The sequence below is a fragment of the Periplaneta americana genome, chromosome 16, assembly GCF_040183065.1.
Source record: "Periplaneta americana isolate PAMFEO1 chromosome 16, P.americana_PAMFEO1_priV1, whole genome shotgun sequence".
NCBI lineage: Eukaryota > Metazoa > Arthropoda > Insecta > Blattodea > Blattidae > Periplaneta > Periplaneta americana.
The window spans coordinates 105,526,585-105,553,903 of record NC_091132.1 but is presented as its reverse complement, the minus strand read 5'-3'; the positions used below and the strand labels follow the sequence as shown (position 1 = coordinate 105,553,903).

Sequence of the window (27,319 nt, the reverse complement as noted above, 5' to 3'; positions counted from 1 at the left end):
AAATTTTAAGTGCCCTCTCGTTAGTAATGCACACATTGTTTTCGTAATGTAACTATTCCCCATCACTCAATCAATCAATCAATCAAAAGACATTATGGAGCATGTCGACTCCATGTCGATTTCACAAAACGCTTCCACTCTGTTCTTCTTTTACTAGTTCCTCCCAGTTGGTAGTTCCCATTTCCACGCATTTCTTCTGAATTTCATCCTTCCATCTACTTCGAGGTCTTTCCAGTGGCCTTGTGTTGTTAAAGGTGTTCATATATATTTGTTTTGCGCTGCTGGAATCATCCATAAGTATAACATGACCTGCCCAATTTAATCTACTTGTTCACATTACATCTAAAATTGATGGTTGATTATAAAGTTTGTGAATATCATTATTATGTCGAATTTTCCACTTGTTTTCAAGTGGGTCAAAAACTGGACCAAAAATTTTCCTCGACAACTTCTTTTTCTTTCAAAAACGATTAATTTGTTTTTCCTTTTTAGTTAAGCTCTATGTTTCCGATCCATATAATAGTACAGGTTGGATTAGTGTTCTGCACAAAATGATTTTTAAATTTCTGGTAAGCACAGGAAGATAATAAATAATTTGTGAACAGCATAAAAAGTTTTGTTTGCATTATGTAGTCTGTTAAATATTTAATATTTTCTGTCATTAGAATTGTCTATCAAACACCAAGATATTTGACTGTTTCAAAAGTACAATTTTTAATTTTAAGGCTATTGAGAATCCTTTTTGTTTTAGTGATTACCATATACTTACTTACAAATGACTTTTAAGGAACCCGCAGGTTCATTGCTGCCCTCACATAAGCCCACCAGTGATTACCATATATTTTGTTTTATTCTCGTTAATATTTAATCAAGTAGTTGGTGCTTTTTCCATTAACTCAATAATAGCTGTCTTATTTCAAGCTCATTCCTTCCTATTAATAATAAATCATCAGCATATGCAAAACTTTATGTTGTCCACCCAGGTTTATTCCAGTTGGTATTACGTCTAAAGGTACGGTCACACGTCGCTACTTTTGCAGCGATGCAGCACAAAAAACTGTGCAACTCTTGTACTGCGACGTGTGAACAACGGTGCAACCCAAAAAGTAGCGGCTGCTGAACCTGCTGTTCGCTAATTTTCAATGCTGCGCGCAGCTTATAAGTAGTGACATGTGAACAGGGTTCTCAGGGTTGCAGCCGCAGCATTTTTGATATCTGTTTTGTTGAAACTTTTGCTGCGGTTGTGAACAGTATTGCCACCCATATGTGCCAATGATACTTTTATTGTTTGGATGCATTTTAATGTTAGATGTGATGAAAATAAATTATTTGTAACAGTTATTAAATGCACAACACAGTCTGAGCATATTTGCTGACGATATAATTCACTTTTTTAATTTTCTGTAGCGTAGTTTCAAACAGGAGTGTTGCCAACATTGATTACGTGAATATGCTGTTGGTTATCATTTAAGTATATAGGCATTTTTAAAAGCTTTATAGTAAAAATAATGCCATTTTCTGAATACTAGTTAGGACAGAAAAGCAAATAATAGATAAGTAAGCTTTCGCATGAGTTTATTAATAATGCGAACATAACCACAAAATGTATATTGAGAAGTCAACACGGAGATGGAGAAGTCAACACAGAGATGGAGACCTGCAGCATGACTGCGGCTGCAAAAGTAGCGCCTTGTGTGTGAACAGACTCGCAACCTCCAGTTACAACTTTTGCAGCACACGGGTTGTGCAGCATGAAAAGTAGCGTGCAGCGCGCTACTTTTGGCTTACGTGTGAACACAACACACAACTTTTGCAGCTGCAGTACAAAAGTTGCGCAGCAAAAGTAGCGACGTGTGACCGTACCTTAACTGTCATATTATCTTCTCTAATGCTATATTAAATATGATTGGTGAGAGAGCGTCACCTTGTCATTCAAAGGTCTGAAATCTGATTTAAATACCAAACACGTACACTAATATTTTAGGAACTCTGTAATTACATTTTTACACTCCTCTAGCAGTACTGAACTTTCTATTAAATAATTAATTACAGTCATGTTCCACTTCAGTTCTTTTTCTACTTTCAGTATTCTATGTAAAGGATATGGAATATTAATTAAGTCATCTAATTTTAAAGGAGAAACCAGCACGGGTAATCTGAGTTATTTTTTCGAGACTAGGTCACAAATTCTCCTTCCCTTAGAATACTTTTCTTTTGCAGCCCTACTGGAACTTGGTCTTCTCCATGTTTGTGACAAGTCTGTCTTCGAAGCAGTGTTCGTTCATTATTGACGTAATAAAGAGGCACAACTACATGTTTACATGCGTTTCCAAGTCTGGTTAGGCAAGGGCAAATTCTATTAATAATATTTCTTTCACTGTCAATTAAAAAAAAAAAAAAGGATCTATTAGAGAAAAAACCAAGGATAGGAAAGTAGCAGTAGCAGTAGCAGTAGCAGTAGCAATAGCAGTAGCAGTAGTAGTAGTAATAATAATAATAATAACAATATATCACAAAGTATTCCAGTATAAACTTATGGAGACATAGAATTTACCTCAAGTGGTACTTGGTAAGGTGGATGAGTAACAGACGTTTCCCAGACTACTTCTGCTTTTAATAAAGAAAAATCACCCCTCTTCATTTCTTTCACATGTCGTTAATACAAATATTTTTTTTCCTTTTAATAACCCGTTCTTACTAATGTTACAACTCTTTATCAACAGCGCAAGCCTACAGTTAATTAGGAACTGAGACACTGAGCGGCATCACCAGTACGATTTCAGACCCATGCATGGTGTCTATAGTGGGAAATAATATTGTGTCTAACAGTGACTGTGATTTTTTAGAAAAGATACAAATCCCCTTCAATTTTTTCTGTAATATTTTCGTACTTCCTGTTTGAGAATTGCTCTTTTCGAATGATATTCTATTTTGTCTTCTTCCTTTCCTGTACTAAGGTACTTTTTGTATGCCTCTCTTTATTTTCAATAATGTCCTTAATGTTCTTATCCCATTTTCTTAATCCTCTTTTCCTTTGTCACTTTCTTTAGTACCTAAATTTTCCAATGCTGCTTGATTTACTATAACTGTGATTTTCTTCCATTCTTTATTAACATCAACACTAACTGTTGTCATATTAGTTAATTCATCCATTCTTTCCTTATATAACCATTTAATTCTAGCATCAGTCAGCAAATGACCTTCATGTGCCAATACTGCATTGGAGTTTGTGGACTTGTGTTTCTTTTTGTACCATCGTGGTAATATTCGGATTGGACATACAAGCAGATAATGGTCAGTTTATTGGTAAACTCTGCTGTCTTGTATAGCTCTGCTAACTTATTGTGAATCTATGGCTATCTTTGTGAATAAAAAAGGTGTTTTATAACTCTAAGTTGACTGCAAGTTTGTTCTCTATAGCTGTTAATACATTGTTCTAGAGCCAGGTAACATTCAAAACATAGTGCTTCCATTCTTGAGTAGCAACATGATGTCGTTGTTCCACACCCACTAACTGATAAAGAGAGGCATCACAGAGAGGGATACCATTTTACAGTGCTTTTTTTTTTTCTGGACAAAAAGGTGGTGAAACTCGGTGTAAAATTTATTGGAGTGAACAGGGAGATGATTACTCCCAGTTCACTGAGGAATTCAAGGCCTAAACGGAATTTATAAAAAAATTCTATTAAAAACATAATCAACCCTTATTTATTTTCACATCTTAATGCACCTTTAAGATGAAATATAAATTAAATCCATATTAGTATTAACTGACTCAATTTGGGCCAACAAAATAATAAATTGGTTTGTCACAAAGGCATTTACTAAATTATAAGGAATACCCGAAGTATTAAGATTTTTCAAAGCACAGTAATTTCTTCAGTATTTTCTCCTTTCCTTTTACACTATTTCCCGCAGCATGACGGCATTTTAGCAAACAAGATTTAACATACTTGTCAGGGATGAAGTTGTTCAAAGGAGGCCAACAATCCTAATAAGAAGCAGGTTTCTCATGGTGTTAGCTAGCAGGGATGATCTCAGTGGAGAGAGAATGAAGTTGAGTCGAGAGAAGCCTCACAATATACTGAAGACGCAAAATTCGAACATTTCTGTGGCTAGAAGACAAAATTTGATGTAATTTCTTGCAGTTTTTCAGAGCGAGCTTTTAAAGTTTGAAGGGCCATATAAAATCATAGGAATCATGTCTCATAACAACAGGTTAGAGAGAACAATAATCGATATACCTATATATCTTGATAAATAATAATAAAACAATAACAGAGATATGCATGTCATCTTTTCCCACAATAAAGATACCATCAGAATGCACATCGCAAAATCTCATTCTCGTCAAAAATTGACATATCGCCTTTTGCATTGAAACCACAGATTTCTCGGTTCCATTATGAAAAATATAACAAAAAGGTGCTGGAACCTGTTCTGGTATGTTCCGCCAGAAAAAAAAACACTGCCATTTTACACTTTAAGGTTGATCTTAAAGACACTAAGGTAGTAGGAATAGAATACTACATTCCACTAGAGTAAACTGTACTTTACAGAAGCAGATCTGTAGTCTTCAGGAATCCCAAGTCAAATGAATTATTCCCACTCCAGTCTGATCGGTAGGAACATTTCGTTTCTGCACGCTTTGAAATGAATGTAGCTTTGCATTACCAATTCGTGCATTAAAATCACTCATTCATATAATAAAGTAGTTCTTACTGACGTTATTAAAAATCAGTTGTAATTTATTGTTGAATATATCAGTTCCTTCATTCTCCCCTTGTAATGGGGCGTAAATCCCAATTATGGTCTAATAGCTCTGGATATTTTCAAACGTAATTGTATTATTCTTTCATTTTTTTTACTTGGTTATTTAATGACGCTGTATCAACTACTAGGTTACTTAGCATCGATGAGATTAGTGATAGTGAGAAGAGGCCGAGGATTCGCCATAGATTACTTGACATTTGCCTTATGGTTGGGGAAAACCTCGGAAAAACCCAACTAGGTAATCAGCCCAAGTGGGAATGGAACCCACGCCCGACCGCAACTCCGGATCGGCAGGCAAGCACCATAGCCGACAGAGCTACGCTGGTGGCTTCTTTAATTCCAAAAAATGATAATAATAATATATCACAAAGTATTGCAGTATAAACTTAGACATAGAACTTACCTCAAGTGGTATTGGTAAGGTGGACGTTTCTCGGACCACTTTTGCTTTTAATAAAGAAAAATCACCCCTCTTCATTTCTTTCATATTATTCACATGCCCATTAATACAAATATGTTTTCCTTTTAATAACCCGTTTTTACTAATGTTACAACTCTTTATGGGCAGTCAAATCAGGAACAGTGATCGAATTCTGCAGTGTTTCCAACCAAACCAGTATACATTTTCTTGAACATTAGTGCAAGTAAGAAATTAATAATAAAAAAAAGATGTCAGTGTGATGTACAGGTTTATACTGATCCATTTTAAGCTCAGAATATATAGGGGAAGGGGAACGAAGTTATGTGATATAAGAAACTGACAAATCACAAATGAATAGTATTGTATCTTGAAAAGGTTGTATCTTGAAAAGGTTGTATTCAGTTTGTGTTTCCAGTACTAAACTAATTTACAAAGTTAGGAAATAATATAATTTTGTTATGTATGTTTAGGTATATTATGTAGCAGTTTCGGACAGCCGATGAGGGGTGGTCCTCCAGATTGGGGGTTGGGCGAAGAGCTAACAACCCATCACCGTAAAAAGCAGCTTGTTACGAATCCTTCAAATAAGCCTCAGAATGGGACTGATTCTCTGGCACTACCACAGCAAAGGAATAAGGTTTTGAGATTTGGTACTTGGCATGTTACAAGTCTATATAGAACAGGAGAGGTAACATTAGTAGCAAAAGAACTAGCTAGATACAGGAGGTTAGCAGTAGCGGCTCGTCGTAAAGAAAATAGATGAAGTGCTGTTCACACAGACAAATACATGAACATTTTTGCTAATATAATGAGTAGGCCTACTATTCGCGTACTACGTACAAGTTTACTAGTTCTAGAACACATGCAAACAGGAAAATTAATTTATTTCAGGACTCAACCAATTTCTTGCATGCTAAGTCAATCTTCCTATCTTTTAAAGCAGCAAACCTATCGATGATGTCTTCATAAAATGTCTGAGTAACTGAAGTAGGGCCTATATTTCTATGCAAAGCTATGGGCTAATGATTAAAGTCTCTCCTGTGATGTAGCATTCCAAGTGAAATTTTCAATCTTTTCAAACAGAAAAGCTTCTTTCATCGGAAGAATTTTTTAAAGTTATTTTATACAACTTCTCTATTTTTTTAGCACTTTTTAAAACAAAGAACAAAAGGAACTGTAGGACGTCCAGAATTTAAAACATCTTTCACATCCTCATATTTAAATCTACAAAACGGCATTTCTAATATATTACAAACTGTGCCATTTTCGGGATACATATTTCGCACTCATTTATCAATACTTTCCATGTATTGGTACCTAAGTATTTGCATAATAGCACTATATACAAGCGCTGGAACAAACCTGGCAAACTCAAGAGAAGAAATAATACACGTGGCGGAAAACAACTTTTAAACTTTACGAATGTATGTGGCATGCATTCATGATAAAATAACATATAGCCAGCTAATTCACCACTGCAGGGATGGCTGCTTAGACACAAGGAATGAGGATACTTTTCTCGAGTCGGGTAGTACATACTGTAAAATTTCACAGCCCTTCAACAATAGCCCCCGGCCTTGGAGACCAGCTTCAACCCTTTTCTATTATTAGTACTGTTAGATCTGCAAACTGGTTACTCTACCTACAAGTCTGAAATTCTCCATAACTGAAAGACTCAAAAACGCACTTCACTCATACAATCTTTCTTTAGTGCGTGACGTCACGTTACCATGGAAACCAAGTACTGTATGAGAATGGGAACCCAAATAATTTCACCTCTACTGTTTTGTACGCTCTAATAGACACCGCTCGGCTCTCGTAACACTTGACATTATTCTACTCAGCGGACGGTTACAGGTACTATTTATATAACTAAACACTGTTAATAACGACTGATAATAAAACATTTCTTTTTATTTTAGAAATACGGAACCGGTAATAACTAGAATTAATTATTAATATGAGATAAAATTGTGTTTTACACGTAACTACCTGAATAACCGCCCTTGGAGGTTAGGTTAGATGGGAACGGCATAACACAAATAGGAGATAATTTGTTGTATTATGGGGATGGAAATGATAATCACCAATTAGGAACAGGATTCTTTATTCATAAAAGAATAAAATCAGCAGTAAAAAAGGTGGAATTTATCAGTGATAGGTTATCGTATTTAATACTTAAGGGTAGGTGGTGCGATATCATAGTTATAAATGCTCATGCCCCTATAGAAGAGAAAGACGACCATATAAAGGATAGCTTCTATGAGGAATTGGAACATACTTTTGATCAGTTACCTAGATATCACATGAAAATTTTATTGGGGGATTTGAATGCTAAAGTAGGACAGGAGGATATTTTTAAACCAACTATTGGAAAAGAGACCCTACACATAACTAGTATTGACAATGGAGTTAGGTTAGTCAACTTTGCCACATCAAAAAATTTAATTGTCAAAAGTACAACATTCCCCCATAAGGATATACATAAATATACATGAACTTCTCCAGGTGGACTGACACATAACTAGACAGATCACATCGTGATAGATAAAAGATGACACACTAGTATAGTACACATTCGAACCTTCAGGGGGGGGGGGGGGGGGCAGACTGTAATTCTGACCATTATTTGGTAATTGGAGAAGAGAAAGACTACCAGTAGCCAAGCGAGTAGAGCAACAAGTTAATATTAGAAGATTCAATATTCCGAAATTAAAGGACGAGGAAACTAAGCAACATTATCAGGTCGAAATTTCAAATAGGTTTGCCATAATAGCAAGTTCCGACGAAGTTGAGGAAGAGTTAGATGTTAATAGCATGTGGGAAAATATCCGAGATAATATCAAAATTGCAGCTGAACAGAGCATAGGTTATTATGAAACTAAGAAAAAAAAACCGTGGTTTGATGAAGATTGTTCCATGGTAGTAGAAAGAAGGAAACAGGCAAAATTGAAATTCTTACAGGATCCAGTTGAGGCGAATAGAGATAATTATTTCAATAGAAGACGGGAAGCAAATCGTATGCTTAGGAATAAAAAGAGAGATTACTTGAAGGAAAAACTGAATGAGATAGAAACAAATAGTAAAAATAAAAACATTAGAGATTTATATAAGGGCATAAAGGAATTCAAGAATGGATATCAGGCAAGGGTAAACGTGATCAAGGATGAGAATGGTGACTTGCTTCCAGATGCTCATTCAATCCTGAACAGATGGAAAAACTATTTTGGACAACTACTAAATATACATAGGCCAAACAGAAATGATCGGGATGAAATTGAAATACAAACTTCTGAGCCATTTATACCCAAACCCACAATTTCTAAAGTCGAAATTGCGATAGAAAATCTGAAAAATTATAATTCTCCAGATATCGATCAAATTCCAGCAGAATTAATACAAGAGGGTGGAAGCGCATTATCTAACGAAATTTATAAGCTTGTACTTGCTATTTGGGAAAAGGAACTTGTACCAGAACAATGGAAGGAGTCCATAATCGTACCTATCTTTAAGAAGGGGGACAAGACTAACTGTAATAACTTTCGAGGAATATCACTTTTGTTGACGTCGTACAAAATTTTGTCCAATATTCTTTTGAGAAGATTAACTCCATATGTAATGAAATTATTGGGGATCATCAGTGTGGTTTTAGGCATAATAGATCAACTATTGACCAGATATTTTGTATCTGACAGGTAATGGAGAAAAAATGGGAGTATAAGGGTACAGTGTATCAGTTATTCATAGATTTCAAAAAGGCATCTCACTCGGTTAAGACAGAAGTTTTATATGATATTCTTATTGAATTTGGTATTCCCAAGAAACTAGTTCCATTAATTAAAATGTGTCTCAGTGAAACATACGGCAGAGTCCGTATAGGTCAGTTTCTGTCAGATGCATTTCCAATTCACTGTGGGCTAAAGCAAGGAGATGCACTCTCACCTTTACTTTTTAACTTTGCTCTAGAGTATGCCATTAGGAAAGTCCAGGATAACAGAGAGGGTTTGGAATTGAACGGGTTACATCAGCTGCTTGTCTATGCGGATGACGTGAATATGTTAGGAGAAAATCCACACACGATTAGGGAAAACACGGAAATTTTACTGGAAGCAAGTGAAGAGATAGGTTTGGAAGTAAATCCTGAAAAGACTAAGTATATGATTATGTCTCGTGACCAGAATATTGTACGAAATGGAAATATAAAAATTGGAAATATCTCTTTCGAAAAGGTGGAGAAGTTCAAATATCTTGGAGCAACAGTAACAAATATAAATGATACTCAGGAGGAAATTAAACACAAAATAAATATGGGAAATGCCTGTTATTATTCGGTTCAGAAGCTTTTATCATCCAGTCTGCTGTCAAAAAATCTGAAAGTTAGAATTTATAAAACAGTTATATTACCGGTTGTTCTTTATGGTTGTGAAACTTGGACTCTCACTTTGAGAGAGAAACATAGGTTAAGGGTGTTTGAGAATAAGGTGCTTAGGAAAATATTTGGGGCTAAGAGGGATGAAGTTACAGGAGAATGGAGAAAGTTACACAACACAGAACTGCAAGCATTGTATTCTTCACCTGACATAATTAGGAACATTAAATCCAAACGTTTGAGATGGGCAGGGCATGTAGCACGTATGGGCGAATCCAGAAATGCATATAGACTGTTAGTTGAGAGGCCGGAGGAAAAAAGACCTTTAGGGAGGCCGAGACGTAGATGGGAAGATAATATTAAAATGGATTTTAGGGAGGTGGGATATGATGATAGAGAATGGATTAATCTTGCTCAGGATAGGGACCAATGGCGGGCTTATGTGAGGATGGCAATGAACCTCCTGGTTCCTTGAAAGCCAGTAAGTAGGTAAGTAATTATGTAGTAGTAGTAGTAGTAGTAGTAGTAGTAGTAGTAGTAGTAGTATTTATTTATTTAACCTGGTAGAGATAAGACCGTCAGGCCTTCTCTGCCTCTCTACCAGGAGATTACAACTATAATATGAAGAATAAAATTACAATTAGTATTAAATTTACAATTACAATTACAATAAAAATTAAGTACGACAAGATTACTTGATTAATGAATGCTAGACATTTTATCATAGAAGTTAGGAACAAAGAATATTTTTGTATTTACTAAATTACAAATTAAACCTAGAATAACAAAATTCTATAGTGATGAAATTACCGGATATTGAAATATTTTGTTTGATTAAGAGAACTATTTACAAGAAATCATGTCTGAACGAGTCTCAATTACTGACTAAATGCCTAGTAGGTTTGCGTTTGAATTCAATTTTATTTCGACAGTCCCTGATGCTAGCAGGTAACGAATTCCAGAGTCTTGGCAGGGCTATTGTGAAAGAGGATGAGTATGAGGAGGTGCGATGGGATGGTATTGATATGTATTGTTATGTTATGGTTATTGGTATGAATATGGATGGCAACAATAAGAAGACATAAGATTTTTACAGTTTTTTTTATTATTAATGGTGGATACTTGACTGTTCGTAATTCACTCATATGACAAATTTATCGACAGACAAATTTATCGACAGTCGAAAAATTAAATTATAGTCCAGCCAAACTAAGAACCACCCTTCATGTAAACGTCCGAGAGTACTCAGGATAGAAGGGAAGAGAAAGAGTTTTCCAAATGCTGGGAATACAACAAGCCAGTATACCTAGAATGACCAGATTCACATCGATAGAAAAGAGGACACAAAGTTTCGAAAAGGACACTGTTCGAAAAAAGGGGACAGAAAATATGTACTTAGATTTAGGCTCAGCCTATATTATACTATAAATTATGTCATTATCTATTTTCACAGATTACATCCCAATATAAAAAAAAACTGACAAATTTATCAAAAGAGAATTACATAAAAATAATAAAAACAATATTACTAGTACAAAACCTGAAATATTTCATCAAAATTTTACTTCCAAAGAATTAACTCTAGCTATACAAAATTTAAAAACCAAGAAATCCCCTGGCCCCGACAACATTCATTCCGAATTCTTGAAACATCTGGGGAAAAAGCCAAGTCTGTACTTTTATCCATTTTCAATTTATCATGGAACACCTCAATTCCTGCAGCTTGGAAAAAAGCAATCATTGTACCAATTCACAAAAAAGGGAAACCTGCTCATGATATTAATAGTTACCGACCAATAGCACTAGTAAGCATGACAGAAAAAACCATGGAGTCCATGATCTCCAACAGATTAACTTGGTATTTAGAATCCCAAAATCTTTTATCACCAAGGCAAGCCGGTTTTCGACAACTACACTCTACCAATGAACAAGTCATACGCCTCGGCCAAGAAATAAAAGACAGTTTTAACAAGAAAGAAGATACCTTGGCAATATTTATTGACTTTCAGTTAGCATATGACTCTGTTTGGAGAAATAAATTATTACTAAAACTCCAGAAATTAGGTATCTCCAGCAATATGTTCAGATGGATATCAGAATTCCTTAGTCAAAGATTCACTGCCACTAAATTCAATAACTCACTTTCTAGTTACAGACAAACATATCGAGGTCTACCTCAGGGCGGCGCTGTCCTCAGCACAACTTTATTCAATATTTATATAAATGACTTACCCTCCCTATTAGAGGAATCAAATATGAAAACAGCACTATTTGCAGATGATATAGTTTTGTGGACTTCCGGATCTTACAGACATAGACAAAATTCAAAATTCTGCTCTTAAAGCTCTAAATCAACTACATGAATGGAATACATCAAATTTGATGACACTCAATTTAAGTAAAAGTAACTACCAAATATTTTCACTCGGTAAAAAAGAAAGAGAATTCAATATCCAATACAATGGTCAACACCTTCCTAGGACTTATGAATCCAAATATCTTGGAGTTATTTTCGATAGTAAGTTAACATGGAGCAACCATATTTGAAATACATTTCTGAAAAAGCTCGTAAAAGATTCTCCCCTCTAAAAAGACTAGCAGGAAAGAAATGGGGATGCTCTAGGAATACTTTGAACACTACATACAAAATGTTTATACAGTCACTGCTGACATACTGCGGAGAAATTTTAATTACTTCACCTTTCATAAACGACATAGAATATGTTCAAAACCAAGCTCTCAGACTCATTACTGGTGGAATCAAAACAACGCCAATAGATTCTATGAGATTCCTCACTAATATTAACAGCATCAAAATGATAATAGAAGAAAAAGCACTGATTCAATATGAAAAACTTATCAGATTACCAGGAAACAATTGGCATTCATACAGTCCTCTCTGTAGATTGAAAACTCAAAAAAGTTTCATATCCATTGTTCAAGAATTAAAACAGAAAATCAATATGCCGAATTTAAAAGAAAACTTACAAATTCAACCAAACCCCTTAACTCTATTAAATATAGAATTGAATCTAAATTTAACAGAAGAAATACTGAAATCAGAAGTAAACACTGAAATACTGAAACAATTGTCTTTAGAGACAATTAATATTAGGTACCCTCCACAAAACTGGCTTCATTTATACACCGACGGATCCAGAGAACAAGGTGCCAGTGCAGGTGTTACGTGCTGTCTCTTCTCACTTTATAGATCTCTTGGATATGGAACAACAAGTTTTGATGGTGAAATCATTGCAATAAGTGAATGTCTCAGGAATCTTCTATGCCACATCAATAAATTTAGGAATGCAGTTATATTGTCAGACTCCAAAGCAGCTATTCTATCAATTGTCTCTAGACACACACCTTCATCTCAAACAGCAGAAATAACTAAAATGCTCTCTCAATTAATATCACTCAATAAAAGAATTGTATTCTAATGGATACCATCCCATTGTGGAATCCTGGGAAACGAGAATGCGGATGCTTTAGCAAAGAAGGGCAGCACTGCTACTTACAGACCTGTTACTAAATCTACGTATTACTCTGTGAAGAGATTTATTAAATCTACATACTTAGACTTCAACAAAGAAAATTTGATAACTCAATCCCAAGGGAAAAAATGGAACTCTCTGCATCAAAATCCACAGTTAATTCCCGATTTACCACGAAAATCGTCTGTAGCTGCATTTAGATTGACAACAGGTCATGATTGTTTGGCCAAACACCTGCATAGAATTGGAATATATCAGTCCCCTAACTGTCCATTGTGCAACTCAAACCAAGAAATGGATTCGGAACACCTCAAAATCTGTGCTTCAGTGGCTGGTCATGATAATATCTTTGAAAAATATTGGAGTGCAAGAGGTCAAATGACTTTATTGTCAAACGCCTGGCATTAGAAAACAACAACAACATATCTATTTTCTTACAAAATATTTACAGTACAGATTTAGGCTTAAATCATACTTAAAAGTATGTTAATACTGTATTACAAAAATAATTATGATAAAACTTAATAATAATGCTTTTACAGTTAGCTACATAAGAAAGTCAAGGGAAATATAATTATTAAAGAGAAGAGAAAATATCTACCCTATTTAGTTTTAGGCTTAGGCCTATATTATACTTAAAATTATGTCAATATCTATTTTATTACAGTATACTTATGATAAAACGTGATAATATAAAAAGATTTTACAGTTAACTACATATGAAAACCAAGGGAACTATAATTATTATCAAAATACATAAAAAGACCGCACAAAATGTGAATTTAATATTACTTTGTATGCAAAGAGAGTTATGATCGTTGGTAGAGAGTATATTCTGTCGATGCTGCTGCCACCTACAGGAAAATTACTTGAAAAAGGCGTCAAATCAGATAATTTCAAAATATCAGATGTACAAGTTACGAAAAGGAGGGCATTTCTTGATTCTTTTAAAATCTGACCGAACTCCAGCCAAAGGCCTAAAAAGGAGGACATGTCCAGACAAAAGAGAACATCTGGTCACCCTAAGTATACCTATGTACTGATTTTCATAAAACATACGACAGTATAGTGCGAAGTAAACTTTGGAACTATTCACACGAATTTGGTACACCGACAAATTGATTAGACTACAAAAGCATGCTATGATGGATATAAGTCAAATGTACAGTGAAAGTTAATGGGATTCTTCTGTCGCAAATACCGGGGTAAGACAAGGAGATAGACTGTTCCCATTACTGTTTAATTTTGCATTAGAGCCTGCTTTAAGAAAGTCACTACTACAGGCATAGGATTATATCTAGAACACAAGAAATCCTTGATTTCATCATCTCGTTCTTGGGTTGAAGAAAATTTTTGGGATTTAACAACATTAACTTTCTTATCGATCATACAAAGATCTAAATTTTTTTCAGTGTCTTACTACTTATTATTATTTTATGTGATCTTCATTACCAGTAAGTACTGTTTTGCTTGTTTCGTGTAAATTCTGTGAAGTGATGGCAAAATGTATGTATAATTTCGTCAAGATATCCAGTCTTTCCGTAACTAAGATAAACAATTCAAGTTTTGTATATGTTACATGCACACAAAGAGGCGCTTAATGAAGACATATTATATGATCCAGATCAGAAGAGCGAAGACCCAGTGACTTCACAAATTAAGTATAGCTCTAATATAGAAAAAATTAATCACCTTATTGGCGATACTGATAATAATGAATCCACAACACCCACTATAATTCAACACGATATGGAGATGAATGATATTTGCTCTTCCTCTACCACTTCAACTCCTTGCCTGGTTTCAACAGCTCTATGCAAGGCATGTGGCAAATCTTTTTCTCAGCGGGGTATCAATCTTCATATTACCCAATGTCATGAATCTTTGAATCATAATCCAATAGTATCGTCTGACATTTCTGTCAATAATTCTCATGTTTTGATTGATTCAAGTCTTTCTTCCACTAATATTTCGGAAGGATTCTTTTCATGCCCTATTTGTCCTTCTACAGATTCCAAGATTTTCAAATCTGCTAGAGGATTAAAGATTCATTGTTCTCGAGTTCATTCTCAGTCTTTTCCTCCAGATTCTTCTATATCTAATTCTATAGATGATTTTTACTCTAAACTAAGTACTTACAAGAAAAATGTTAATGTATTATGCTGAATACCTAAAGGCGCTGCCAGTCGCTTAAGTCAACAAATTGATTTTTGTTTATCGCACAATACTACTACCTCCTGGCATGATTTATTTCTATTTGCATATTTAGCTCTTCGAGTTCCTGATCGTTCTGATAATAAATCTCTAATAGCTAAAATTAAAGACAATGTGACAAACTTGCCATCCAATCCTCCTCATGTCAGAAGTCGTTCATATAAAGGTGATTCTCCTTCTAATCAAATCCATCATGTAGAACAGAAAGTTTCAGAAGGAGATATCCGTGGCGCTATTCGCTTCTTATCTTGGGATATGGGAGCTGCAGATCCAACAACTGCTACATATGATGTTTTAAAATCTAAACATCCACCTCCTTCTAGACCTTCCTGATCCTACAGTACCCAGCCTATCAGTCACCAACGAAGATGTCTTGAAATCTCTACAGAGATTTCCACAAAGTTCCGCAGCTGGTATCGATGGTTTATGACCTCAACACCTTAAGGATCTGGTTTCTGTATCAGCAGGTGATTCCAGTAAATGGCTTCTTTCTTCATTAACCCACCTTTGCAGAGCTTTCCTTATTGTGATCTATAAGAAGGATGGTGGCATCAGACCTATTGCCATTGGGAACACTTTCCAAAGATTGGTATCCAAAATGGCTTGTGTTAGTGTTAAAGAAGAAATTAGTGCATATTTTAGACCGAATCAATTTGGTTTCAGTTAACCTCAGCGCTGTGGAAGTATTATTCACTCACTGCGCTCATTCATTTCTGCCAATTCTCACTCTGATAAAATCGTTCTTAAGTTAGACTTCAGAAATGCCTTCAATTGTATTGAAAGAGATACCATGTTGCAAGCTGTTAAACTTAAAATTCCGCAACTTTTCCCCTATTTCCGGCAAACATACAGACACCATTCTACTTTATTTTTTGGTTCTGATACAATTATGTTTCAATCAGGTTGCCAACAAGGGGATCCAGCTAGCCCTTTACTTTTTAGTCTAACAATTCATCCCCTTTTTAAGGAACTTATTAGTGATCTCAACCTTTTTTTACTTAAATGATGGTTGCTTATGTCGGGCCCCTTCAGATGTTTTGCAAGATCTTAATAAAATCATTCAATTCAATTCAACTATACGGTTAGAACTTAATCCTGATAAGTGTAAAATTTATTTTTTTCTAAGTTTAATCAATCTGTTTTCTCTTCTTTTCAAAAACTTGCTCCGGGTATTTTACTAATGTCAAAATCTGCTTTAACAATTTTTGGATCTCCCGTCTTTTTGGAAGCTGCCGATCACATCGCTGAACAAAAACTAACTTCTTTGCAATATTTCATCAATCGTTTAAAATTAATACATCCTCATATTTCTTACTATCTTCTTAAAAATTGTTTTCTAATCTCTAAGATGACTTACTTTATGCATACTACTCCTCTATGGCTTCTTCCATCTTTCCTACATAAAGCTGATGCTTTTTCGATTCAGTTTGGAAATGATCCTAAATATATCGTCGTTGTTCCTGCAGTAAGTCCTATGTGCAAAATATAAAATTTTTCAGTAGGAAGAGAAAACACATTTATTCATCCTATGGCAGTCGTATATAGGAGAATGTGAATTCTTACATTTTCGAAAAAAAGAAATATAATTACACAGGAGATTTTATTATTTGCTGTATCACTATTTATGTTATTTAATAGAGCAAACATTTGGAAATCGATAAATATGTCACATAGGAGTTATTGCAGGAACAACAACAATATGTTTTACGATACTAGTTTGACTCAAGTCTCTCTCTCAATTAAATTTGGTGGTGTGGGCATTCAGAAACTTTCTGATGTTAGTATACCTGCTTTTCTTTCTTCTGCCTTTGGGGTTTTCTGTTGCATCAAATCGCTCTTTCCTTTATACAGTGATGCAGCTGAAATCTGTCATATGCGTGATGCTCTAACTAGTTGGTATACTTCCTCACAAACCACTCATTCTCCTGCCCATCCTGAATTTCAAAAGCAGTCAGACGACATTTTTTCCCAAAAATTTTTAGATAAACTCCTTTCTTCTTTAAAATCCGAACAAGACATTGCATGTCTCTTAGCTCTTCAAGAGAGTTAGTCTGGAGCTTGGTTACACACATTACCATCTCCTCATATCAGCACTCTAATAGATAGTACATTCTTTAAAATCGAAAGGGTTTTATGCATTGGTTGTAAACTCTGTCAGCCACACCAATGTATTTGCGGAGGAATTGCTGATATTTATGGCCATCATGCACTCAGTTGTGCGAGGAGCAAGGGTTGCATTCCCAGACATACATCACTCAATGATATCATTAAAAGATCTCTGACTTCTTGTGGCATCCTGTCTCTTTTGGAACCACCAGGTATTAGTTGCGCAGATGATAAACGACCCGATGGTCTCACCTTAATTCCATGGTCTGTAGAAAAATCTTTAATTTGGGACTCCACTTGCATTGACACTCTAGCTCCATCTCACTTGCTGAATACCTCCAGATGCGCAGCATCTGCTGCTGAATTAGCCGTGAAGAAAAAAGTAAATAAATATGCTCATCTTTTATCTCCTTTGCTGTGGAGACCTTCGGTCCTTGAAGTCATAACAATAAAGTTTTGGTATCTCAAATCAGCCAAATTTTGATCTCCATTACTGGTGATTGCCGTTGCACTACTTATTTGCAATGCGGAAATGCAATGAGTGTTTTAGGTACTCTTCCCGAATCTGGTCCTTTGGACAAACTCTTTCTTTTGTAAAATTTATTAACTAATCTGTGTGTAAATAATAATGAACGATTCGTGGATTTTACACTTCAAATAATATAAGCAAAATCTTTAATTAAAAAAAAAACCGTATTTAAGTAATAAGGTGTTACTCTCTCCTTCAATTATTGCAATAAGATGTATAAAAGCACATGAAATATCATTCATTAACTAAGTATTTTGTGACTCGAAATATGTTATAAAGAAATTTAATGTGTTAGCATATCGACGATGTTTAGGTAAAAAGGCTTAACCCTCATTTTTTAAATGTGACTTTTATGCTGTAATTAGTTAAAATTTAATTATAAAACGTGAAGATATATTTTTGATAATTATGTTTACATTCCTTCATATAAAGTACGGTAACTAACAACAATGCGTTAAAATTTAATTAACTGTTTCTGAAAAAAGGCCCTTTTATCTGAACACCATCGATATGCTGCTGATATGGTTTTAATATGAAGAAACAAAGATGATATTAGAGAATTGTTTAGAATCCTGATGCAGTGGTTTAAAAATCAACACTAGAAAACCAAATTTAATAATAAAATTACCAGAGATAATTGTACTGATACTACTAGAAATAATAACATTGAATTATGAACCCACTAAAAACTGGTAATTTGAATTTGAACAGGTGTCAGAATTCTGTTATCTTGGCTTCAAAATTACAAATCGAAATCAAATGGAATCTGAAATTCAGCAATTTCAAAAGCAATAAATGCTCCTTTACACTTAATCAGATCTTCAAATGCAACATTTTATCTACAACAATTAAATTAAGATGTTATAATACACGACAATGCTTCATACAACGTGAAATTGTTCACAAAAGTGATCTGTATTACTGACAAATAAAAGTTTATTATGACAACACATAACAAATACGATGGGGAATAATACTGTGTTTGTCAAATAAATTGACAATATTGTAAAAATGTATAAATAACTGAGATATTTTGTTTAATATATGTCGTTAATTTTTCATTTGCATGTAGTATTTCAGATCGTGAACAGAGGCATACAAATGCGAAAAATGCATTTGAAATAAATAAGTTGCAACATAACAACAGGTTGGGGGTAAGGTTAATTGAACACATGCGCAGAGTAGACCTAATATATTAAGATCAGGTCTTGTATTAGATGGACTATAGTTAACAAACCTCATTACTTTGAAACTAATTCAATTTGCACGAGTAAAACATTCATATCATTTATAAATAAGTCGGATTATATTAAATAATACTGTTGTTGATCTCTAACACAGGAATGTAGGCTAAATTAATTACGCTGTTGACAGAAACTTAATATGAATTTCACTTACCTCTATTTCATCACTTAATTCACCATCTGTTGCAACAACATTGTATTTTAATTCTTGCTCAACTTCATAATCAACCATAGTTCCAGCAGAAGTAAGTATACCAGTAGAAGAGTTAAGAAACACATAATCTGCATAATTGTTGACATTTCTGAAATATTAAAAAAATAACATTATTTTATCCCTTAATATCTTAATATATAAAATTGAATGTATGTATGTGTGTATGTTCTCTATACAAATCTACACGCTTTGACCTATATGTGCTAAAGTTTGCACATTTAACCTTCATAACCAGGAGAAGAACATAGGCTACATTAAAATTGTGCAAATGGAAGTTAAATTAATTAAAATTATAAATAATAAAAATAAATACGATCAAACATTCATATGTAATACTAAAATGCAATCTTCTATAGTCAATTGTTTTTTTATTATTGTCTGTTGTATTCAACATCAACTTTCACGAGGCCATGGAAATTTTAACACGAAATTAAATTACATTGTTGTTGTTACAGATCATGAAGGCTAAAACTAGATAATTTATGCAATAACTATCTTTACGCAGTCCAGGACGATATTATGAATTCCTCGATGCAATTTTGTAGATAGTGAGCAAACTGTTTTATACAACTGAATTCTAGAATTCTTTGAAACTACAAGGTTTGCTACCACATAATTTACTTAATATTGAATAAGCAATAGTACTATTGCGAAATACTGACCCACCAAAATTATGCACGAATAAGAATTGGTGTGAAAAACTCATACGAAACGTAATAGAATTGGCAATATTAACTGCAAAAATAAAAGGAGATGTTTCTATTCCACGTATTGCTAGGATACTCATTCAATTTTGAGCAACTGCAATTTCAATGCCACTAATGGCCATATTAAAATGAAGCTCAAGGACAGTCGCTCAAAAGTTGCAGATATTAACTTAAAAACTGCGTGTTTTTCACATCCTCAACTATATTTTATACAAAAAAGTGAAAAAAAAAAAAGATTTTACACATATTAATAAGAAATTCAATCATACTTTTGTCACGTTGCTAATGTAGTATGTGAATGTACATACTCCCACTGAAAATAACATTGTATTAATTCTCAAAATTTTGTTGTTCACGTCCGAAAATGTGTTGCTGCGAAATTATATCTGTATAATCACGTTGCAAATTTAGTATGTTAAGCGTTGTGGAAATAAAAATCTCTTAATTTCTAAAACAGCGGAAGGCCTATACGTTTCTCAGAATATTAGTCTTTACGTTAAAAAATGACTTATTGCGAGTTTATATTGTTTCTGCATTCTGTGTATAAAATTAGAATTAATATAATATGTTCTGAATTCAAGAGATATAGTTTTAAGTTTTATTAAAAAAAACTGGGTATGATATGTGGGTGTACAGTGGTCAAGAGGTAAAAAAAATCTTCCAATATAAATTAAATTATATATGTATATATTGATTCGATGCTGAAACTGATCAAATAGAGGAGAAGGAATTATATTTTCGTTGGGTTTTACTTTATTTATAGTTCGGTTTTTCTATTACTTTATTTGTATTTCTGGCAGTGTGGAAGAGAAGGCCTAATGGCCTTAACTACACCAGAATAAATAAATAAATAAATAAATGAATAAATGAATAAATAATAAAAACAAATGAATAAATAATAAAAACGAATGAATAAATGAATAAAAACAAATGACTAAATGAATAAATACAAATGAATAAATGAATAGAAACAAATAAATAAATAAATGAATAACAACAAATAAATAAATAAATAAAAACAAATAAATAAATGAATAAAAACAAATAAATAAATAAATGTAAAACAACAGTTTAACGTCAGGCATATGATGAAATGTTTTCTTTTCGGTGCCTGATTTACAACTGTTTTAAATTAAGTTAACCCTGGCAGGCATTTGGCTAAGGAGTTCATAAATTCATGTATATGACGATAAGTAAAGATTCATCTTTATGGGCGAGGAAAGCTTAGTAAAGACAATTCGTTTTGGTTGTGTATAGTTATGTTTCCGAGATTTCCGAAAATATAATAACCAGTTTAATTAAAAATAGAAGCAGAAAGGAAAACCCGGCAACGCCAGGTGCTTTCAGCTAGTCTAATATATAAAAGTGAATGTGGGTATGTATGTATGTTCTCTATACAAATCTACACACTTTCACCGATATGTGCCAAGGTTTGCACATTTAACCTTCATAACCAGGAAAAAAACATAGGCTATATTAAAATTGTGCAAATGGACGTTAAATTAATTAAAAAATGAAAAAATAAAAATAAGTACGATCAAACATTCATGTGTAATATTAAATTGCAATCTTCTATAGTCAATTGTTTTTTTATTATTGTCTGTTGTATTCAACATCGACTTTCATGAGGCCATGGAAATTATAACAAGAAATTAAATAACATTATTGGTACAGCATGAAGGCTAAAATCTAGACAATAATTCATGCAATAAATATCTTTACGCAGTCCAGGACCATATTATGAATTTCTCGATGCAGTTGCAGATAGTGAGCAAGATGTTTTTTATTCAACTGAATTCTTGAATTCTTTGAGACTACAAGGATTGCTACCACATAATTATTTTAGTACTTAATAGTGAATAACCAATATTACTATTGCGAAATATTGACCCACCAAAATCATGCAATGGAACAAGAACTGGTGTGAAAAAACTCATTCAAAACGTAGTAATAGAAGTGACAATACTGGAAAAACGAAAGGAGAAGATGTTTTTATCCCACGTATTCCTATGATACCCACTAACGTCACTTTCGATTTTAAGTAATTGCAATTTCAGTGCAACTAGCATTTGTAATGGCCATATTAAAATTATAGTAAAGGATAGTCGCTCAAAATAGCAGACATTACTTAAAAACTGCGTGTTTTTCACATTCTCAACTATATTTTATATAAAGGAGTGAAAAAAAAGAAAGATTTTACACATATCGAAAATAATTCAATGATAATTTGTCATGTTCCTAATGCAGTAGATTATATGAATGTACGAGTATGTAATACGAGTGAAATTAGCACTGCATCAATTCTAAAATATACGTCTCTCAAAATATTGTTGTTCATGTCCGAAAATGTGTTATTGCGAATTCGAAGTGTATAATCACATGTTATGCGTTGTGGAAAGAACAGTCTCTTAACTTCTAAAATACCTGTAGACGTCTCTCAGAATATTAGTCTTCATGTTAAAAAATGACTTATTGAGAGTTTATATTGTAGGACCTATCTGTATTTTGTAATTATAGAAAATAAGAAGTAATATCACTAATAGCCTATTTTCTGAATTTGTGAGTTGTAATTTCTCAATTCATATTAAAAAAAACTGGGTATGATATAAGCGGATGTACAGCGGTAAAAGGGTAAAAAAAAATTATTCAGTGTAAATTAAATATTATCGTAGGTATATTATATTGATTATTTGGTACGACCACCAGAGAGAGAAATTTTTGCTCATAATGACATCCCAATGGGTTCAAACGGGGAACAAGGGAATTCCCTGTTTATCATTAGCTGTCTCTGAAATTCAAATGAAAGCACACATAGACATGAAATTACGTGAAATGTACAGCTTCAAATCAATGTACAGATCTTATAATTATTTTATCTCTGCCTCTGAGCAACATCACATTTGCGGTGGGGAGGAAAGGAGATGGCCGAAAGATTGTAATGTTTTTTTAATATGCTGACTCCCACGACTAAGAAATTTAACAGTTACTGACCGGCAGAAATAAATGTAAGATCTGTAGAACATTGAGATAATGCTAAGTGGGCGTATGGGGACCGAGGAGTGTTTTTGTTTTGCTGCAAGACAATGCCAACTCATTTAACCTGTATAAATTTTCGTTTGGTTTTACTTTATTTATAGTTTGATTGTTCTATTATTTCATTTGTATTTTTGGTGATGTAGTATGTTATGCGTTGTGGAAATAATCTCTTAATTTCTAAAATACCGTTAAGCCTATACGTCTCTCAGAATATTAGTCTTTATAAATGTAATCTTCATCTTACGATGTTTGGTGACATATACACGTCCGTTGATGTGACATATTAATGAATTTAAATACTATTATAGTCACAATCATGCCATGGTATGAAAGAAAAATTTCACAACCTCAAGCGGGAATCGAACCTGCGACTTCCTGTTCTCCGGTCAGGCGCTCTACCACTGAGCTATCGAGTTCATCTCACACCAAAGGCTTGGAATTATCCTTTCATACTGGCGACTCTGTTATAGAGTACTGTCCATAGCGTCTGATCTAGTCAGCACTGCAAATGTAAAGTTTCTTTCAAGCCATAAGCAGTGCTGACTACATCAGACGCTATGGACAGTACTCTATAACAGAGTCGCCAGTATGAAAGGATAATTCCAAGCCTTTGGCGTGAGATGAACTCGACAGCTCAGTGGTAGAGCGCCTGACTGGAGAACAGGAAGTCGCAGGTTCGATTCCCGCTCGAGGTTGTGAAATTTTTCTTTCATACCATGGCATGATTGTGACTATAATAGTATTTAAATTCATTAGTCTTTATGTTAAAAAAATTACTTACCTATTGCAAGTTTGTATTTTATCTGTATTCTGTGTATAAAATAAGAATTAATATAATACTATGTTCTGAATTTGTGAGATATAGTTTTCCAAGTCATATTAAAAAAAAACTGGATATGATATAAGTGGGTGTACAGCAGTCAAGTGGTAAAAAATCTTCCAGTATAAATTAAATTATACGTATATGTACATATTGATTCGATGCTGAAACTGATCAGAAAGAGGAAAAGGAATCATATTTTCGTTGGGTTTTACTTTGTTCAGTTTGATTTTTCTATTATTTTATTTGCATTTCTGGTGGTGTGGAAGAGAAGGCCTAATGGCCTTAACTACACCAGAATAAATAAATAAAAACAAATAAATATATACATTAAAAAAAACCCTTGAACGTCAGGCACATCATGACACTTTTCTTTTCGGTGTCTGATTTACAACTGTTTTAAATTGAGTTAACGTTGGCAGGCATTTTGCTAAGGAGTTCATCAATTCATGTAAGTGACGTTAAGTAAAGATTAATCTTCTTTGTAAAGGCAATTCGTTTTGGTTGTCTATAGTCAGGTTTCCAAGATTTCCGAAAATGTAATAAGCAGTTTAATTAAAAACAGAAGCAGAAAGGAAAACCCGTGCAACGCCGGGTGCTTTTATCTAGTAATATAATATAATATAATATAATCTATACTAATAATAAATGTTAAATGTTATGGTTTATTTAACGACGCTCGCAACTGCAGAGGTTATATCAGTGTCGCCGGATGTGCCGGAATTTTGTCCCGCAGGAGTTCTTTTACATGCCAGTAAATCTACTGACATGAGCCTGTCGCATTTAAGCACACTTAAATGCCATCGACCTGGCCCGGGATCGAACCCGCAACCTTGGGCATAGAAGGCCAGTGCTATACCAACTCGCCAACCAGGTCGTCTACTAATAATAAATCTGTAACAGAAATTTTTCTGGTCATTTTCGCTTTTCCGAAAATAATTGGTGTTAACATGTATAATTATTCATCCTGAAACCGAAAATAACTGTTTTGAAATTTTTGTTTGTATGTGTGTCTGTCTGTCTGGATGTTTGTCACCTTTTAACGTGATAATGGCTGAACGGATTTCGATGAAAATTGAAATATAAATTAAGTTCATTGTAACTTAAATTTTAGGCTATATGGCATTCAAAATACTTTATTTAATGGGGGCTTGATTAAATAAATCGAAATATCTCGCTTATTGTTGCCTTTTGTTAAAAATGTTATATAACAAAAGATTCTTTAAAAATGATTTCCGATAAGCTTTATTCTATGCAAAATTTTGATGGGACTGATATTTAAGGATATACAAGAGTTTTAAAATAACAATACAAGACATTTTCACCGCCACCTCAGATTATAGCGTTGTTGTTCCTGCAGTAACTCGTATGTGCAAAATACAAAATTTTTGAGTAGGAAGATGAAACACATTTATTCATTCCATGTCAATGGTACATAGGAGATCGTGAATTCTTACATTAATTTTCGAAAGAAAGAAATATAATTACATATCAGTGTATATGCTGTATCACTATTTAAGTTATTTGAAGGGTTCAGAACCATGATGGGTCAAGCGCCATTTACTGAAGGCGTAGAAAACAAGGGTTAAAATTAAGTTATTACCATAATTCAATGGAAACATATAGCAAGTAATATAAAGCATACATATTGAAACTAAATGATATGTAAATCTTCATTAAACTATGGTTGCATGTAATAACAATTAAGAAACATGTTAAAGGAATTGTCATTGCACCAAATGAGTGGTCTCTGGACCAAAATGATCGCATTTTAATTATTTAAATACAATTTAAATTAAGTAACATATTAAACGATTTATCCTTCTATCAAACACGAATGTTCCCTGGATCAAACGTCCTATTTTAATTATGTAATTACTTTATATTTTGTAATGGGTGCAGCGGAGCACACAGGTATGGCTAGTACTATTAATAAATCTGTAACCAAAATTTTTCTAGTAATTTTTCGAGAATAATTGGTGTTAGCATGTATAATTAAGTATCCTGAGATCAAAAATCGAGTTTTTGAAATTTTTGTCTGTCTGTCTGTCTGTCTGTCTGTCTGTCTGTCTGTCTGTCTGTCTGTCTGTCTGTTACTTTTTCACATGATAATGTCTAAACCGATTTCTATGAACATTGGAATATATATTAAATTTATTCTAACTTAGATTTTAGGCTATAAGGCATTCAAAGTACTTTATTTAAAAGGAGAGTTATAAGGGGGGGCCTGAATTAAATTAATCGAAATATCTCGCTTATTATTGATTTTTATGAAAAATATTACCTAACAAAAGTTTCTTTAAAAACAATTTCCGATAAGTTTTATTCTATGCAAAAGTTTGATAGGACTGATATTTAAGGAGATACGAGTTTTAAAATGACAACGTAAGCACATTTCAGGGCCGCCTCACACTAATAGGCTAAGATGAAATGAAAACAAATGACTTCGTCTATAAGGGGCCTTGCACGACAACAAACAGAAACTATTCATTTAACACTATTTTATACGGATATAATAACTTGTATGATGGTAATATATAAATGTTAATCAGTATTAACATACAGAAAATGTTCGTGTGTCTTTTTATGAAGTAATATCAGAAGCTACTTAACCGATTTGTTTAATTATTATTTCACCATTGTGAAGTGTAGTTTCTCTAGATGGACATAATGTTTATGCTATTATGGTAACTCCTGAGTGAATCGAGGACAGGTAAGATTAAAATAGATTCTTACGCACAGAAAACTTTAAATATAAACAATATTATATTACTTGATTATTTAAACTTTATTTGGTCCACATAAAATACTGTAATTTTATATACTTCAGTTTCTTTTTATCCACAGAACATAGTAGTATCTTTAAGAGTTTTGTTGTAAAGATGAGTATTTTCCTAGGACCAAAAATACAGCACATAATAGAGTATAAATTAATATTTTACCGTTGAGCTCACTGGAGCCGAGTTATTTAACAAAGTGTAACAAGATAGTGTTCCTGCGCTCATAATTTACCCATATTCGTTTCCTGTGTTTCTTAAAATAATATTTATGTAACACATTAATTTTCATCTCAGAGAATTAATGAACAACGAGAGTGTATTGATTTAGTATGCAGTAATAGTATGTTAGCTTAGCATTCGATTATTTTACAATCCAAATATTAACTATGCTCATTTGAATTGTGTTAAAATAGATCAAATGAATAAGCTATGCAATAAATGCAATACAAAAAATGGGATAATGAGCCAAACGGATTATGTTGCGCTGTTGTAAAAGTTATTCCTCCTGAGATTCAAGAGTTCCCACGACCAATAAAAAAATTACTTATCGGAGTACATCCATTATCAACACGCTTTTTAAATAATACCTATGTATAAGACAGTACAACACCT

General features: G+C 33.5%; 1 protein-coding gene across 1 annotated transcript in view; it reads right to left on the bottom strand.

Moving 5' to 3' along the window:
- LOC138691011 (cadherin-AgCad1-like) overlaps positions 1 to 27,319 on the bottom strand; it is a 318,553-nt gene that overhangs the window by 173,953 nt on the left and 117,281 nt on the right. Inside the window, exon 14 of the mRNA XM_069812651.1 lies at positions 19,305 to 19,452. Coding sequence (XP_069668752.1) covers positions 19,305 to 19,452 — 148 coding nt within the window. The remainder of the gene's footprint in view (positions 1 to 19,304; positions 19,453 to 27,319) is intronic.